The sequence below is a fragment of the Acanthochromis polyacanthus genome, chromosome 13, assembly GCF_021347895.1.
Source record: "Acanthochromis polyacanthus isolate Apoly-LR-REF ecotype Palm Island chromosome 13, KAUST_Apoly_ChrSc, whole genome shotgun sequence".
In the NCBI taxonomy this organism is placed as follows: Eukaryota; Metazoa; Chordata; class Actinopteri; family Pomacentridae; genus Acanthochromis; species Acanthochromis polyacanthus.
In genome coordinates this window covers 38635712-38654019 of record NC_067125.1, presented here as the reverse complement: position 1 = coordinate 38654019, position 18308 = coordinate 38635712, and the positions used below count along the sequence as shown (strand labels likewise).

At 40.3% G+C, this 18308-nt stretch overlaps 1 protein-coding gene across 2 annotated transcripts in view; it reads left to right on the top strand.

The window, feature by feature from the left end:
- Positions 1–1455: 1455 nt before the first annotated feature.
- LOC110956835 (lissencephaly-1 homolog) overlaps positions 1456–18308 on the top strand; it is a 39166-nt gene continuing 22313 nt past the window's right edge. Inside the window, exons 1-2 of one of the 2 annotated variants that reach the window (XM_022202563.2) lie at positions 1456–1646; positions 8765–9077. In XM_022202563.2, the coding sequence (XP_022058255.1) occupies positions 9046–9077 (32 nt within the window). In that variant the 5' untranslated portion in view covers positions 1456–1646; positions 8765–9045. Of the gene's footprint in view, positions 1647–2653; positions 3006–8764; positions 9078–18308 lie in introns of those variants that run through there. The other variant, XM_022202564.2, reaches the window with a different exon arrangement.

Genomic DNA, 18308 nt, shown 5'->3' with positions numbered 1-18308 from the left:
AACAAATAGTGAGATCTTTGACTGATGGAAATGTAGTAATCCCATTCAAGAATTTACCCCATTTTTTATTAAAGAAGTAGCAGAAGCCAGTAGCTGAAATATAGCAATGCATATTCACGAGTGGCTGACCAACACTGGATTTTTGATTTAGAGTTAAATTGCACTGAAAAGAGAAAATGATAGTCATTGTTTTATTTTTTGTTTTAGCTTTCCAGCAATGTATTTCACAAACTATTTCACAACTTACTATGAAGACAAAGCTTGAGTCTGCATCACCATGTGCTCTGCTACATGTGCTGCATGTAGTCAGAGCTGCTCTGCTGGACAAATTATGTGATGAAACGGTTTGTAAAGTACCTCAAGCACCTTTTTAAAAATAAGTTTTGTATAAAAGTTTTCATATCGGTGAGTATCGGACAACATATAAAGAAATACCTGTGGCAGGACAACATTGCCTGATAATACTGATCAAGCGAGATATCAGTGAATATTTAGATGCCACTCGTGATTTCTGTTTATGTAGTTGCAAAGTAGTTACAGCTGTCAGATAAATGTAATGGGGCTATCACTTGGAGATTTACTCCTAAAATGCAATGGTATTTAAAAGTTCTTTAAAGTAGAAATACTCAAAGAAATATTGTGTCCATTGCAAATGTTTATAATTTTACATGTATAAAAGTGACTTCATAATTGTGAATCTCAATCAATTACATACCATTTAAAATGTTAAGTAGTTGATGTTATTCAAAATGTACAGATGCTGAGCCACCATGTATTTGTTTTTCTAAATTAAAAAAAATGGTAAACAGTGCGATATTTAGATCTACAATGTCATGGAATGAAAGTATAAAATAAAATGTCAATACTTAAGTCAAAGTATAGTGCCTGCATCGGTATTTTATGTCCATCGCAAATATTTGTTTGTATGTGTAGTGATTTTAAAATAGTAGGCCTCTCAATCATAACCATAACATGTAAACACTGCAATATTTACTGCAGAAATGTAGAGCAATGGAGGTTAAAAAGTATAACATTGAAAATGCATGTTTATCTAGTATCCACTGCAAATGTCTCATCTTTTTTCATAAATAGAAAAATTATATTATTAGTAAGTCTCTGAGCACACATATTGGTAAAAATGCACTGATCCTCAGGTAAGAGGACCATAACATGTAAACAGTGCAATATTTATTTCTGAAATGTGGTAAAATAAAAGTATCGTCAAATTGAAATTGCATAGATACTCTGTGTCCAGTCCAAACTTCTTATCTTATTGCATGTATAAAGTGATTTATTAATAGTAAGTCTCTGAGCATATACACTGGTCCTATTTAAAGTAATCGTACCTACTTAAAATGTACTGATGCTCAGCAGCCAGGTAAGAGTTAACAGGCAAATAAAATAATGATTTTTTTTCTTACTGCTGTCAAGGGCGTGCGCGCTCCCGTCCGACCCGTGAACGCGAGCATCGTGCGCGTGCCCGGCTGAAGGCGAATGCGGTAGCGAACGAAAAAACAAGCAAGAGACAAGACGGACAGTTTACCTCCAACATCACAAGATCATATTTTGGAGAGGAAATTTCACGCCCTGTCGGGTCGTGTTAGCGTTGGGGACAGCCGAGGATATCCACGGGCAGAAACCATAGGGTGAGTTCTCTTAGTTTTCAATTATGAAGCCGGCGAGAGTCGAAGGAATGTGGCGTTAGGTGGGGAAAATGACGATGTGGCTGTAATTTTTGCACCTCCTTTTATGTCTCAAAATGGCGGATAGGCCGCTTGGAGTGGAGCAGCAGGTACCTTGTCAGCGGAGTTTATCCTTGTGTCCACATAAACAATCTTGTGCACTTACAGTAAATAAAGTAGTTACCTAATGGGTAGGTTTATAGCCGCCAAATGAGCTTGAGTGCTTATTCTCGTTATCGTTGGAGTGAAGAGTTAACGTACGAGCTAACTTTCTGACTGCATCGCCGGGAAGCTAACTTGGCTAACTTTAGCTAACATTAGCTAACGATAACCAGGTATAGACAACATTAAACTACAAGCTGGGGCTGTTGTCAGGTTAATTAAAACAAATTAAGTCAGAAAACATCTCCGTTTGTCATGGTATGTTTGTAAATGCACTTGTAAATTGCTCTTGCATTTGGCGTCTATCTAAAGTTAGTAATAAGCAGTAATTAGCATAGTTTGTAGCGACGTTAGTGCCTGTTAACCTTGTAAAAAATCTCGACAGAGAACTCAAATGTAGGTCAAACTGTGTTATTGCAGGTATAATGGTATGTCTGTGATTGGTGACACGTTTGAACACTTTACTGCGCTCACCGTGTGGATATTTTGTTGTTGGTCGCTGCTGTATCTAGTGTTAGCATTTGGAAAGGGCGTGAATTTGCATCTGGTTTGCGTTGTGTATTTCATGTGCAGATGTCACTGTAACTGAACATCAGGTTTCTGTCATGACATGCGCCCCTTAGAGTGCATTTCTTGTGCTGGTGGTCGCTGTCATTCTGAATGCCCGCTGATCGCTACAGCTGAAGCTCCCATCATCTGAGCGCCTCGGTCTGTCTCATGCGGTTTGTTGGCACTGCGTTTGAAAATCAGGGTGGAGCACATCCGAGGCGACTTGTTTGTATGAATTGCTTCTCCCTGGTACTCAAGCCTCTGCCTCGTTTTCTCTCATTGTGTGGATTCATAATTGAGACATTCGGGTCAGGGATTCGTAGACGCAGGGTGCTAACACTGGGATGAATGTAAATCATTGCTTTGGCAGCTCACAGGGTTGTGCACTGTCCGACAGACGAGCCTCCGTCGTAATTTTGGCCAACCTTGTCTTGATTTCGGATATAAAGCATTGGCCAGGACTCTTGGCTAGTTTACTTTCCCAGCCACGCCTGTGAGAACTGCTTTCCAGCTGATCAACGGGAATTATGGGATATTGATAAAATAGTTTGTTTTTTCAAAACTGTTTTCACAGCTTTAGTAGGACACGCTGACTGTGTGCCCTGCTCTCAGGTAAGAGTGTTTCTGGTGTAGTCTGTGACTGTCCGAAAAATATGCAAAAGAAGCCAATTTAAAGAGAGGTTTGTTATTTTGACAGCTAAGCCCAGCATTTGTTGAGGCTGTGAATCTAGCGATGCTATGCTAATCTAAAGACCCCTGTCCCTTTACCCCAACGATTCTGTGTACACAATACTAATGCAGTTTTAATAATCAAAAACACAGCTGAGGAACATCTTGCCAGCTGTGCTTGGTCAAATGGCACTGACTCTTAGGCTTCTCCTTAGTATATGGTAGATTTCTTTACAGCTTACTCTTTTGTTTTTGTCTTTGTAAACTAGAGTTGCGAATAATCAATTACTTGCTAGCTGTGACATTAATCTGTAACTTAATCGATATGAGTCGTTTCTTAAAGAAAATGGTTAAATTTTGTGATTCAAGCTCCTTTATTTTGATCTTGTTGTAGTTTCTTTACTCCTCTATGGAAGTAAATTGAATATATTTGGGGTATGGATAAAACAAGACATTTGGCTTTGGGGGACACTGAGCACTAGACCAAGCAACTAATCAATCATGGATCAACAATGAAAACAATTTCCTTTTATAAACCAAATTAACCTATATATTTTTACCTTGAGATATTAATTACCTAGACACACATTATTCTCACATTTGTTTGTAAAGCCAGGCTTGTTTCTGTAGACTAGTGTGCATTTATGAATTATTTTTTTTCCGTGGATACCTTAGTATAATTTTTGTTTTCCACGAAAATGTTTCACAAAATGAAATTATAATGTAATGAAATGCTGGAGCACAGTTTTTCACACGTCAGTAAAGGAAAATTTATAGACCTAGCATATTGTTAAAATGACTCCAAGTTCAACCATCAGAGCACAGTACATGAGTTAGCATGAGAATACCAGCTCTGTTTTTTGTAAAATACACGCGTGCTTTTTTTCCTCTAACAGTGACTGCAGGAGCCAGTGAATGTGGTCAGCTGGTCATACTTGAAAGCATTTTAGTCAGTCCCGAGTTTTATCAGAAGTTGATTTGAATAAGTGCATCCCCGCAGCCAGGCTCTATTCAGTACTGTCAGCAGTGGAAGCACAGCAGTGCCAATTGTTTATTGCTGCAATAGAAAGCTTTAGTGAGGGTTGCTTTGCTCGTTTCTGCTTGTTATCAGCAAGGGACTAAAAGAAGGGCAGTCACTGATCTTGTGAGACTGTGCTCTCTAATGTTGTCTGGGTAGTTTTGTGAAAGTAAAGAATGACAGAATTATGGGAAGTATTGCTGGAAAGCAGCAACATGTACAGTTTTGTCGAGGGGCCCTCCTCTTTATTTTGTGCCAACAGACTGATGAGGGTGAAAGGCTGGTTGTCTTTGTGATTGTGTCAGGCTGAAGGGCAGATACCCTTATTGGTCTCCTTCCCCAAGCTGACAGCAGCACAGAGATTGACCTTCCAAAAAGCTTGCCCACCACAGCTGGTTGGCCATTACTCTCCTGCTGCCAGCAGCGACTGCCAGTCAACCTACAAATCACTGTTTTGACACACCGTTATGATAAATATGCTTTGTTAAACGATGATGTCCGACAGTGTCGCCATAAGACTAGCAGTTTCTGTATAATGGTTGCCAAAGTTGCCTGGATAATGAAAAGCTTTGAACACATTTCCAGTTTGCTAATATGTCATCAATAACTGAGAGACACAACAAACACTTCCAGTCTACATTTACAGCCATAATAATTTGTTGGCATGAAGGGAATGCCCTGGGGAGTTTTAGATATGCCATAGTCAGGCAAGCATCTCATACCTGCTAAGTATGCAGTGAAACTTTGCTTGTATTGTACAGTTATTGTCCTCATGTACGTATGAATGAGGCTAAGCATATTTGTGTTATTCCCACCTGTTACTATGTGTGGAGGTTGTTATTGTTTATGATTGATCTTTTGTTCATGTCAGCTTCCTATCTACTCTGTGCCTCGTCCCTCAATGTGTCGGGGAAGCTCTCATCTAATAATGAGAACTGAGAATACAACTGTTGGGATGACAACCAGTGAGAGAAATATGTTTTTTTTTCTGTGTTCTGTCTGCAGTACTTCAAAATGTAGTGTTTGTGTCATTTTGATTGAATCCTAACATCTGTACAGTCATGCTGCTGTTAATATAATCTTTTCCACTAGACAGGAAAGAAGAAAGTCATGCTGCTAGATATAGATTTTAACAAGTTTAGGTAATTGTTGCCAACCCACTCAAGTGACACAAGCACTGTATGGTTTGTAAGGGCTGCATATTGACAACTGAGCCAGATGTTCACCCACTTTCATCATCAGTTGGTGACAAAGGTCTTTGGATGGTTTCTTTTTGAGATTTTCACAAAGAGTAACCATTCACAGAAACTGCAGACTATTTACAGAATATTTAACCTTTCAGTCTTGTCATGTAGAGGATGTTTCTTTCCCATGTTCTTTAAGGTCTCATCACAGGTGGAGAATGATTCTTTCAGTCATCTGGTTTTCAAGAATCTGGATGATAGTGATGGGCAGGCTTTCATACAGGCTAACAACAGATAATACAATCTCCATGTTTACCCAGGAAGTACAGCACAGTGGTGCACTGAGTGAATATTTGCATAGATGTCCATAAATTCATGATATATTTTGCCACAAAACTCTGTTAATCAAATTTAGCAAAAAGTGTTGATGGCCATGCTGAAACAAAAAATATTTACTGTCCAAGAAACGCCTCATCTCTACTCTATTCACCGGCTTCAGCAGCTAAATGTGTCAGCAAATAAGTGTTCAGATCGCGTGCAGGCTTTGTTTTCATTTGCAAGTTTATGAAGTGATCTTCATCTGAAATTTATGAGGAATTTCTTTTTACTCGACTGCGTCATTTAAAGTTTTGCTTTTGTGCATTCCATTGTTCTTTCGTCTGGTTAATGGTGCTCTGTGCTGTTTGTGAAAGGCAGCCATGGATAACATTCCCACATACCAGGTGATGTTGAGGTGAAGTCACCAACAGAAAATGAAGGTGCTCCAGATTCCAGCTGTTTGAGATGCTTGCTTTTAAAAGAAAATGATGACATAATGACGCTGGCAGAAAGCTATGACTCAGATGTGACAGTGGGGTGATAACTGTCAGCTTTGTCAACATTGCTATGATGGTATGTTTTGTGATAAGTTGCTGGGACACTTTTTCAGATTAGAAGTTATACTGCTGCTTTTATTTTCATTTGCTTGTACTGCATTCCACAAGGGCGTGTTCCTTTGTTCAGACATGGACACATTGGTAGTCCAAAAATGTTCTACACATACCTTGTCTGTCATTTTTGGCTGATGTTATGCAAGTTTCAATATTCTGCTGTAGTCTGATGTCCTACATTTTGACCAAATGCCTGCTTAGTTTGGATCTTTGCAGTTCTTTGACAGGTTGTAAAGTGATGATGTTTCACATTTGCTGACAGTGTCGAAACTGAGACTTTTGTAGTTCGTCACAGATTTCTGTGGTATTGAACAGGTTCTTCAGTAATCACCTCATTTTGTTAAAAACGTCTCACGTGTTTTCTAACATGGGTTTCCAGTTGCGTTTGCATGGTCTGACTGTTTTGAATAAAGTTCTGTGTTTGGTGGTCCTAATTTGTAAAATATCCAGTTGTATATTTTGCTTGACTTGATTAAAAATAGAATTTGTCCACAAACGGTGATTCAGTGGGTGTGGTTCACTGCTGTTTTGACTTGGCACTTAGTTGCTGCATTCTAATATCAAAACAGAGGACATTGTCCATTATTCGTTAAATATGACATTTTACAAGCAGATGATCTGCTGGGACTCATCAGCAAATTAAACACTATCTCTCAAAGTCAGCACATTACTGTAAAAGGCCCTGTTTTTGTAGAGTTCCTGCTGCTACACAAAGACAAGCGAATCAATGGGAGGAAGACACATTACCATTATACCATCAGCGAGTAGATTTATAGATGCACGGCCGCTGCAGCCCATATCCCCCCTCCATCAAGACACAACATTTTGTGCAGAGCCAATTAGCCTGATTATGTGATTGTGCAAACATTTTGCTCAGTATTGGAGCTGCAAATGAGATTTTCAGAGAGGGGAGTCTAACGCATTAATGGATACACACAGCGATCACAACTGTCAGCAGCAGAGAGAGAAGTATCAATATATACATAGTAGATGACCTCATTTTCACACACGAGAGCAATTTTACAGGTTGTTATTGGCGCATGCCTATAATGGGCTTTTTGTATGTGGAGTTTTCATGGGAGCCATTTTTAGCTTCAGTACCATTGCCTTACTATGTTGTTGTAGTGTTGTGACCCTGAATCATAGCACAGTTGTTGGGCATCAGCCAGAAACCCACAGCATGCTGTAATCCACACACAGACATTTGGACTGCTGTCAGGTGGTGACATCAGGGTCCAGAGGTTAGCTGTTGGCTACATCAGGATGCTTCTTGTTGAACAGTTTCACAGCAATGTCAAAGTGTCAGATTTGCAAATAAGTAAGAAAACACACTTTCTAAACTACTTAGAATTTATAATTCTGGACTCTGCACCTGGTAGCTCAATGTTACCTCTGCAGCCTTAAGCTACTGTGCTCTTTTTCTGCAAACTAAAGCAGGAGTGAATAAGAGGAATATTCCCTTGTGGTAATGTCACTGCTGCATCATCAGCTGAAGTGAGGAATGTTGAATTTTCCTTCATTACAGCTTCCTGTCATGCTGGCAATCCTCATGAATACTCTAGACACATGCTTGTTTCTTTCACTGTCCCTTTCCTGTGCAGTAGATCTCATGCGTAACGCACATTGTCTCATGTACATGTGTCTGGATGTCTGCCTTGCAGTAATTTTGTCATTTGGGTGCAGGTCAATAGAAAAAGTAATTTGGCTTAGTTTGCACCTTTTGTTTAATGGTCTGGCAAAGATTTAGTCAGGCTGGTCCCAGTAGACTAAGAGGCTTATTCTAGTGGGTACCTGCTTTGGTAAAGTGTTTTTGAAGAGCACGATGCAGTGTGGAAAAAGACTTGATCACATAATTGTTGGCTGCATCACATTGTATTGTCATTTATTATACCTTGCATCAATGCTCAGTTGCTGATAATAAAACGCTAACACTGATAATTTTTTTTATCGACACAAACGGTCATAGATACTTCATTGTGTCATCAGCCAGCTAGCTCTTAAGGCGATTTCACAATGGGAAGATAGGGTCAGGGGAATTTGACAAGAGCACAGCCGTTACTCGAGCTCACTTGGCTGTCCTGTTTTTCTTTTCTGTTGGCAACCTGGGAGGAGAAGTACGTTGCTCGGAGAATGTGGGTCAGCTCTTGTATCTACATGGAGGGAGGCATTTGCTGCAAGAGCAGACCAGTGCTCTCAGGTCAGACTGGTGGCGTGAAAGATTGTGAAAGAAGCTAAAAAGAGGGCATATAAAAGATGAAAGAGGTGTTATTAAAGGAAGTATCTTATTTATTGCTTTATGCTTTCTTTCATTTGCTGTATAGTGCTGTCAAAGCCTGGCTATAGGAAGCACATTTTTTTCTTGTAGACAGTAAAACTCAGTTGTTTTATATTTCTGTCTTTTCCTCTGTCATTGTTGACAGCGTCTCATCCATTTTATCGTTGTATAAACTGGTGCAAACATTGATGCAGTTCTCCTCTGGGCTACAAACATTTTCATCCCCACCCACTCTTCATGTTATCGGTCATGCATACCTAATGTTGACTTTCCCTTTCTCTCTCCCCTCTCTCTAGATGCAGTGTAGACTTGGCTGGTGACTGGTCTGCAGGCTCTCCACTTCTGTTGTCCCTGGAGTCAGCCAGTTGGGGGGCAGATTCCTGCGTTCCCCTCCTCTCAATCTGAGTCTTTGTCTGGACAGAACCAACTACCTGCCATTGGAGTACACTACTCGTCCTCGCCCGTGTTGCTCGGATCAGCACAGCTCATCTCCTGACTGAGGAGAGCGCAGCAGCTGCACAAGATTCACCTTTTACCAACAGATCCCTCCCGGCCCCGCCCACACTGCCCCATCACCATGGTGCTGTCACAACGGCAACGAGATGAACTGTAAGTTGTCAAGAAACTTTTCATAGCGTATGGCTATGATATGAACATGTCAGATTCAAAACTAATGGATTTATTCACCATAGGTTGCTTGTTGCTGTTGCCTCAAGGAGTGAGACTTGTTTCAGACACCTGCACAACTGCGTAGTGCGGCCATTTTCTTCTGATACTTCCTGAGCGTACACCTTTGAAAGAATTAATACATTTAGGTGCCTTTCTTGAAAGGCAAGGTGTTTTCCCAAGTAGTGAAGAGCAATATTCAACTTAGGGCTGCAGTTAACAATTAATGCTATTATCTATTGATGGGCTCATCATTTTCTTGATTGATTGTTCTGTCCTTAAAATATAAAAATGAACTGTCCTAAAATCTAAGATGGCATCATCAAACTGCTTATTTTAGGCGACCAATCCTTGAACATCCAAGGTTATTAAATTATCTGTCACTTTAGGACAAAAAAACTGGCACATCATCAGGAATGTTTACTTGGAAAATAAATTCATCAAATGGTTGATTACCAATATCAGTTTATGTTCTTTGGCTCTATTAATCATTGTAGTTTAAATTAGATTGTCTATTTTGTTTAAGTTATTTGTTCTATGCCAGACATATTATAAAAACATAAGTTGAAGTAAGTCAGTGCTCAGAGTAGTCATTTCTTTGAGTTATTTGCGGATGTTACAGTAGGTAGGATGGTGTGTTTTACCCTGATAGCACCAGGGCTCTCCATAACATATGTGTATATGTTTATGTGATCACACAACGAGCTGATCTGATGTGGGCCGAAGGCGGAGGGAAGACAGTAACGCCACATATTATTTCTGCCCAGTTCCATCCGACGGGGGTGGGGGTGGGGGGCGGCGGCGAATATTCGGATACTAAAATTAATATCCGGATACCGCCGTAGCGAACGAATATTTAGATATTCGGGATATTTGGGTCCAGCCCTAATTGTAAAGTCAGTAGATATTCACTTTTCTTCTGCTGCTTGCTGGCATTTTTGTTGACAGGCTGTGGCAGCCCATGATGTTCATCTAATCAGATGTTGGGGCCAAGCACATGGAATCGCTGTAGTGCTGATCTCAATCTCATGTTTCTTGAAGCTTCTCAGTGACATGAGAGAGTCTGGTGAAAGTACTAATGTGAGCTGGCTTCAGTCAGCTCTGCTTGTACACCTGTGCCTAAGCAAACTATTGATATTTTAAAACTGTTTTCAAAGCCGACAAAGCAAGAAGACCTGCTACAGTTGTCCCTTTAGTGTGATGGTAGACAACTTGCTTCTACTGAAAGTTGAGTATTGACCACAGGGTTCAGTTTAAACGTCGAGATTTGGTAACTTTATTTTCCTCGGTACCCCTCGAGATGAATCAATGACTGGTTAAAGGTTCCCAAGCTCCCCCAAGCCCTACAGCACAAATGTATTGATGTTCCACCTACACTACCTACCCCTTAAAATGTTTAGCCTTCACAATTTGCCCTGTGTGACCTTAGGAGAAGCTTAGAGTGCAACCTTTGCCCCCGCATTACATACAAAGGAAAAGGGGGGATCCAGAATGTTCATGCATTTGCTCTGTGCGTGCAGTCTGTGCTTGTTGTGATTCAACAGGGAAACCATGTGCCCAACATGTCTGAAAGCTGGCACATGCAGAGAAGTGGCACACGGACAAAGAAATTCTGCACATGTGCCGTGTAGTATATACCAGGCATGTGAGAAGGACGAATATAGAGGGAGCCTCAGTTTGGCTCTGCTTAGTCTGTGGGCTTGGTAATTAACCCCGGAGGCAGGGGATATAAAGTTAAGGCATCTTAATGTGAGATACAAGGTTACACGAAGGAAATTGTATGAACTTGCTGAGCTTTACTCTTCAGAAATCCCTCTCCACATGGGAAGCATGTTAAAACCACAGGATACTATGGTAAAGACATTTGCCTGTGTCTTTAGGTGGTATTGACTGTCATTTTCATCCCTGTCTTGCACTGTCATTGAGAAATGCTCCAACGTTCACATGACAAGGCTCTCAGCATTCCTAACAATGTTTCAGTGTTTTTCTGTGATTAGGGCTGTGGGAGGGGTCTGTTGGTATGGAGAGGTCTATTGGAATGCTAATCTTTTATGCTATTTGCTATTCAGAGGAAGCTCCCAGGACCCCCCATCTACTGCCCCCCAGCCCTCTTTTTTTCCTCTGTTGCACAAGTCTCTGCCCCCAAAGCTTACTGGAAACTGGTTTGGGACCACTTGAGTCACATTCAAGCATCTGTTGCATTCCACCAGTTGGAGATGTCGCTTGGCTCAGTTGGCGCTCTCATTGATGCGGCCTTGAAATGCCCCTAAGATCTCATTTCCTCACTCAGTCTCATTTTGGGAAGCCCGCTTGGAAACCGAGTGTCCCATTTTGAATCAGACAGAGGGGGTAATGGGAACAGTGACCGGATGGCTGTCTGCTATTCACACTAATTTTTCATTGGGCCCCTTCCTTTCTTTGTCATGGCCTTGTTTACCATCAGGCAGCAAACAAATAGATTTTGTTCCCATTGCATTTGGCTGTCCCTTCTTTAACGTTTTTTTTTTTTTTTAACTTGAACTGCCTGGAGCAGTCAGGTGGCTGCAGGGAGTCTCTAATTTTGCTGTGTGCAAATGTTTTTGGCCTTAAAATGTGATGTTTTTTTCCATGAAATCAAAAGTGTGAAAAGTAATCCAACAGAAAGCAAGACAATGCAGTTAGTCCTTACTTATAGTTTTTGTTTTTCCAGCATATATTCACCTTATCATTGACAAAGATACGACCCCTGAGTCGAGTCATCTGTTAATTTTAGTCAGTACATGTATTATGAATGCAGAAAAAAATGTTCAAGGATAATGTTTCAATGAGGAAATATAATTAAGGGGAGTCATAGATGTATTCATATATTCATATAGGGATAGCTGCTGTGCTTGCAATTAAAAGACTCCATGTGTGAGAATATAGGCTGGTGGTTAATAAGAGAACCTGACCTGATGTTGATTGGTTGGTAAACTAGGCTTGATGTAACCCCGACTCAGGAAAAATATGAAGTTTTGTGACATTTTGAACCTTTGAAGGACAACAGTCAAATTTAAACTATTCACTTATGCAACAACACAGAATATAGCAAAACAATGGAAATTGTTAAGTTGGTACTGGTTACTCTTAACATGCGGTAATATGAGCTCATTTTAAATGATATACTTTGTTTATCCATTTTCACATTACAGTGAAATAAATATTGAATATAGTGAACTGATTTATGTCTCATACAAAGCCAGACAAATCCATATGGTAACCCAACTTTATATGTCTACAATTGAAACGCCCAGCGGTTTCAACCTTGCATCGTATGCAGCGGTCTTTTACAGATTTCTGAAATGGTGAAAAATATGTTCCCAGGACTCTGTTGCATTTGTCTGTGTTCATGTGGTTGAAACTAGGGCTGGGCGATATGACGATAGATATCGTCTGGACGATAGAAAATGTCTATCGTTTTATGTGAAGATCCTATCGTTTATATCGTAGTGTCGCAAAACACGCTTTGCGGCAGTATTTCAGCGCTCGATTTAGATGGTCGCCAGGTCGCCGCGAGCACCGGGAATCGTGGGAGGTTGATGACATCATACAAAGTGGGTGCCTCCATGAAGAAAACATGATAGGCGGTTCAGCTCGATCGAGCGTCGCCAGGTCGCCATTTGCGACTAACAACGTCGCAAATGGCGACCTGGCGACCGTCTAAATCGTGCGCTCGATCGAGCTGAACTGCCTATCATGTTTTCTTCTTCAGCTTGGTTTGGATTTAAAAAGACCGACAAGGATCAGACTACTGTACTTTGTAAGGTATGCTGCTGCGCGGTCCCATTCATTCATTGAATTTACCAAAAATATGCTATATCGTGATGTATATCGTATCGGGATATAAAATAACTATGTTGGGATATAAAATTTTGGTCATGTCGCCCAGCCCTAATTGAAACCACCACCAAAACTCATGCCAATGGATGTTGTGACTGCCAGAGGAAATAAAGAAATGAAAAGTCAAATCCTTTGTATCGAACAGCCAAATCCGATTTTGACTGTCAAAATTCTGAGTCTGGTAAATCCCTGCTTGAAAAACAATATAACGGTTTTCTTACCCCAGTGTGGTACAGCATATCCTAACAAGAGAAATAATCTTTGTCTCCACTGTGTCAGCACCACAGTCAGATGATGTGATTGCGCAGCATCTTCATAACAACTGTTTGTGCCTATTTTAGCCAATGAAAAGCACGTTTGTGTTTCTTTCAAGGTTCAGGGGGATTATCCCCGGCAGCATGTCGTAAAAATAGACACAGAACACAATCTATCTGCTCCCTTGAAAGACCTGGAGGCCTCCTTCGTGTCTTGGGCAACAAGACGGTTCATGTGATTTTTGTTCTTTTTCTATCGTCCCTTGGCTGTGAATGTGGTTTGACGTAACGGATGAACTGCCATTCAAAGATGTGGAGGTGACTTAAACGAGTGCCATAGGCAGTGAAAGCTCTGGTTTAAGGAGTTTACTTGGGCAAAGAACATCTGCTCACATCACTGGTTGTTTTTCTGTGCCAGAACCAAAATCATGTTTACCTGCCCAGATATGAGTCTTCTAATATCTCTGTGTTCATACAAATGTGAATTATGTAATTTATCAGTGGTTCAAATAGGTATTTTAAAAATATTGATAAGGCTTATGAGAAATAATAGATTAGGTGATGCTAGCGTCATAAAGAGAGAGAACAAAAAGCAGTTGCATCTGATGCACAGGGAGACTAATGATGTTCTACAAAAAAACAATGGATTTTGCACACAAATTGAAACATACCGCTTTGTAGTACAGACAGTACAACACCTTCTGTGAAACAGAAGGTTAAAAATGGCCCTAGTGTTATGTGATTAGAAACATCAGCATACATCAACTGCACACTAGTTTTCTTTAGGTCAGACTTTCATTAACTTTAACTTTTTTTGTTACATTTTACCCATCCCAGAAAAGGATGCTCTAAATCAAATATAGCTATACCAGCAAAAATTCATATGGATATTGATTCAGTGTCTTTTCAGTTGGTGTAGGTTTGCACTTGCCGACTTTAAATTATAATAGAATTGTCAGATTCAAGTGTCAGTGGCCAGATTTGTGGATTTAAGGCCAAAGCTTGTACCTTGTTCATTAACTGAACTGATTGCAATTTATTCTGCCCAAATTGGATTCATAGATGCAGTAATTCAAATAGCTGCCATGTATCTGTGCTAGGACTTCGGTGCTGGAGTATGACAGGTGTCTCCTGAGTGGAGGGAGTGAAGGTTGCATACAGGCATTTGTTGCTGGCACAGGGACAGTTTCTGTTTGATGGTCTGTTCCCCAGCCCCTCTCTTGGTGCTCAGTGTACTGATCACGGCTGGGTGTATCTACAGGGGGTCTATCAGCAATGTGGATCTGATTTTTGCCCCGGGACTGACACACAGATGGGCTGGCATGGTAACAATCCATGTTTTCTCCACCATCATGCCATATCAGTCAGTAACTGCCCCCCACATATAAATACAGAATGGGGCCAGTCTACCGGATGCAGAGAACTGAAAATGCTGCACATTTGAGTTTTCAGTGGTTATCTGACTTTATATTGTGTGTCCTTTTTCATTACTGTGTGTGTTGGATAGTGCATGTGTAGTCATTGTAGAGTAGCAGCTTGTAGTTGATTAATTTACTAATTAGTGGATAAAATCAGCAACTACTTGGATAATCAGTTCAATTCGGGTCAGTTTTCTGTAAAAATGTTCATATCAACCCTGAAAATGTGATGCTTTTCTTTGTTCTGTATAAGGGGAAACTGAATATCTTTAGGCTTTGGACTGAATAAAAAAAGCTGCATCCCTAATCCTGTATAACCCCTGATCATGTTATTGCACGTTTTATTGCAATGTAAAGAAGCCATTCTCATTTATACAATAGCATTAATACAATCACAGATATTTTGAAAAAATATTTTTACCACAGTAGAAATTGCTGAACCAAAAACAAACATTCTCATTGTGAAATTGGAAGCTCCTTCTTCTTCTACTTCTTGTTTTACTCTCCATGTTATCCTTTGTTTATCCAAGGTTGAATGATACACGGCCTCATAGGATTAAGGAAAGTACATTTGACTCTGGCTTCAGCTCAGTCAGCAAAGCTCCATCATCACCATGTGACAGAAAATGTACACACGCCACACACCCACTATAGAAAACGTGTGGCTTTGCTGTGTATTTTGGTGCAGAATTGGTCGCAGGTTTTTCAGGCCTGCTTTTGATCCTAAACTCTTGCTATACACACGCACACACTCTTCATAATGGAAAAAAAGTCAATGTTGTATTAAGTCTCTATTTAGTGAACAGACATTGCTGGTTGGACCTTTTCTTTTCTGTGAATCCCAGTGAGGGGGAGTTTGGCCTTTGAAGTTTCCTCCTGGCTTAAGGCTTGATCCCCACTGCAATGCTCTTAATTTATATGAAAGTGAACTGCCTTTTTCTCTACTAGATACCTGTTTCAGAATGACGCCAACTGCATTATGATAATCACTCTTTTAAGAGGCTTTGTGATGGGAAAAAAAAAGTTGGAAATCAAGTGAAGGGCATTTCTAGTCGTTTTCCCCCTTTTAAATTGATGTAATTGATTAATAGTCTTGTTGATCTGGGTGGTGATTGCCTTCAGGTGGCATGCTTCATTTCTCAGTAGCCAAGTCCTGCAGCTCCTCTTTATCAGTCAAGCAAGAGAAATAGTAGATCAGTTACAGTTTTCACAGAGATCCAGCTGTGACTGGGTACTTATGCAATCCTGTCGTATGATTTTTGTTTCTGTTGACAAGTTCTCCATGAGAAGATATTAGCCGTTAGGCTAATTTAGCTCTGTACCAGCCTACCTTTCTGTACGCAACTTCTGTTTCGCAGAATATGCCTTTTGTTGTTTTCACATAGTAAACCTTTTTAACAGGAGTGGTACTTTATGTTCTGCAAAAATTTGTGGCATGGCCATCCTGGACATGTTTGCTAAAGCGGGAAAGTTTGATTTAGTAGTAGTACTACATCTTGTGGTTCCTTCAGTTGTCAGGCTTGAAAAAAATTCTGTCCTTGCTCGATTTCAGATGTTTCCATCAAGTCCAAACAAATGCCAGCTTTTGGTACATTGAAAGCTTTTGTTCATACCAGCTCTAAATGATCCCCTGCTCCTTTAGTTCTAGAATTTGAGAAATGAAAGAATGACATTTGTGCATTGCCCATTTCTTACATGAACCTAAAAAGTAAAGAATTTGGAAAATATTTTGGGTAAAGTTAATTTTGTGCAGTAGAGCACGAATACAGCCCCACACTACACAAAAGTGAAATCAGCTTCTTTATGTCTTTTTACGTCATTATCATTCTTTAGCAGTACTTAGCTGTACTATTGTGTATTGCGAGTGGCAATGCTACTTGAATATGAGAATTCAACAGAGACCCTGGTTGCATCACTGCACAGTACTGGCCTCTCATCCACTAATGTTTGCACAGTGGTTATCATCTCACAGACCAACTGTTGGCACAACCTCTGTCACCTTTTTGGAGCACAGTCAGCCTGCCAGAAAATCTTAAGCTCTGCTGAGCCACACTGAGTGCTGGTCATACAGTTGTTGTCAAACAGTGTGTGGCAAAGAGTTCTAAAGTCTGCTTGAAGAAAAACCATAGAATGTGATATGTGCCTGTGAAGTAATCCATAAAATATAATTTTATACATACCAAGGTTTTTTTCAAAGTGAGCCAGCACCTATTAAAGAATTATCACCAGCCTTAAAAAGCAAAGCAGGCTCATATGTAGTCTGGTCTAGAAACGTTCCTTTAGGTTTGTGCCTGTAGACTGATATATGGCAGCGGGGAAATGGCCTGGCAAGGCAACATGCAGCTGATGGGAGTGCTATATGCATAATGTGTTGTTAGTTAAATGTATCATAATCTGTGGCTTGACAAGAGAGTGCTTGTTGCCTGATTAATTTTTGTGCTCTGCTAGTCAATAAATCTGCAATAATTGGGCATTTAAATGCATGAAATGGACAACCACACATTAATCTAAAATAATGGAAACGACAGTTGGTTACAGTCCTTTTTGTATGGGGTTGGTGTGAGTATTCATCACTAAGTTCATATTGGCAAAAAATGTAATGTATTGGTTTCTTTTCTGGGGGTAAGGAGGGGGCTTATTATCTTTACAAGGAATTCTTTTGTTGCCATAGCTTGGAGTTTGTTGGCAGTGAAATTCCTACTGCAGATAAGTTATTAGGGCTAAGTGATATAGCTGAAAAACACTTTTCATATCAGTCTATAGTTATGGATTATTTTTAATAACCTATTTTTATTTTAGACCAGAGAAAAAAACCTTTAAGCTGTTTATCAAGGTATACATATCATAAAATTAATGCCAACACAACAATGAAAACCCCACATTTAATACATTTACACACATAAATAAAAACCAATAATAATAAATGAATGATCTCACCTAAATATGCATTAAATAAAGACTGCAAGTAAGACCTGGGGGTACATGGAGTGCGACCTGTTAAGGTTCCTATTGGCTGATCTGGATCAGGTGTCACTGGACAGCTACCCGAACCGGCCTCCACACACCCCAACATAAAGTCTGTCAGCCCTCACAGCAGGCCACTGGGACTTCATCATTTAGGGGAAGGTGGTGGGGGGCAAGCGGTCGTGGTGTTTTTTTGACCGTGAAGCCCATCCTGCAGTGGCAACCACCAGTGCCCACCAGAGGAAGTTTGTGGATGTAGATGGAGGCAGCAAGAAGTCCAGGCAGCTGCAAAGTAGCAGGCCTCAGGGGACTTGCATGTAAACCAACACGGAGAGCGATGGACGGCAGCACGCTCCATTATCAGAGTATGATGGGCTGGTTATGAACCAGCGAGGGAACATGCTTTGTCTTTACAGCAGAACTTTGCCTCTTTGTTTAGTGCTTTCATAGCAGTTTGGATCCGATGCATTCAGATAAAACCATCAAACATTCTCTCAAACTGTTTTCTTATTCTGTTAATGGAATGTCTATTTCCTGTACATATCACTATCACCATATCACTCAGGACTATAATATATGATTGGCTTAACCATCCACTTCAAGTTGTATCACTAAAGTGTGCTGATAGTCACGCCACAAGTCTTGAACAACAGTCGAAAATGTTGGATAATCCAATGACC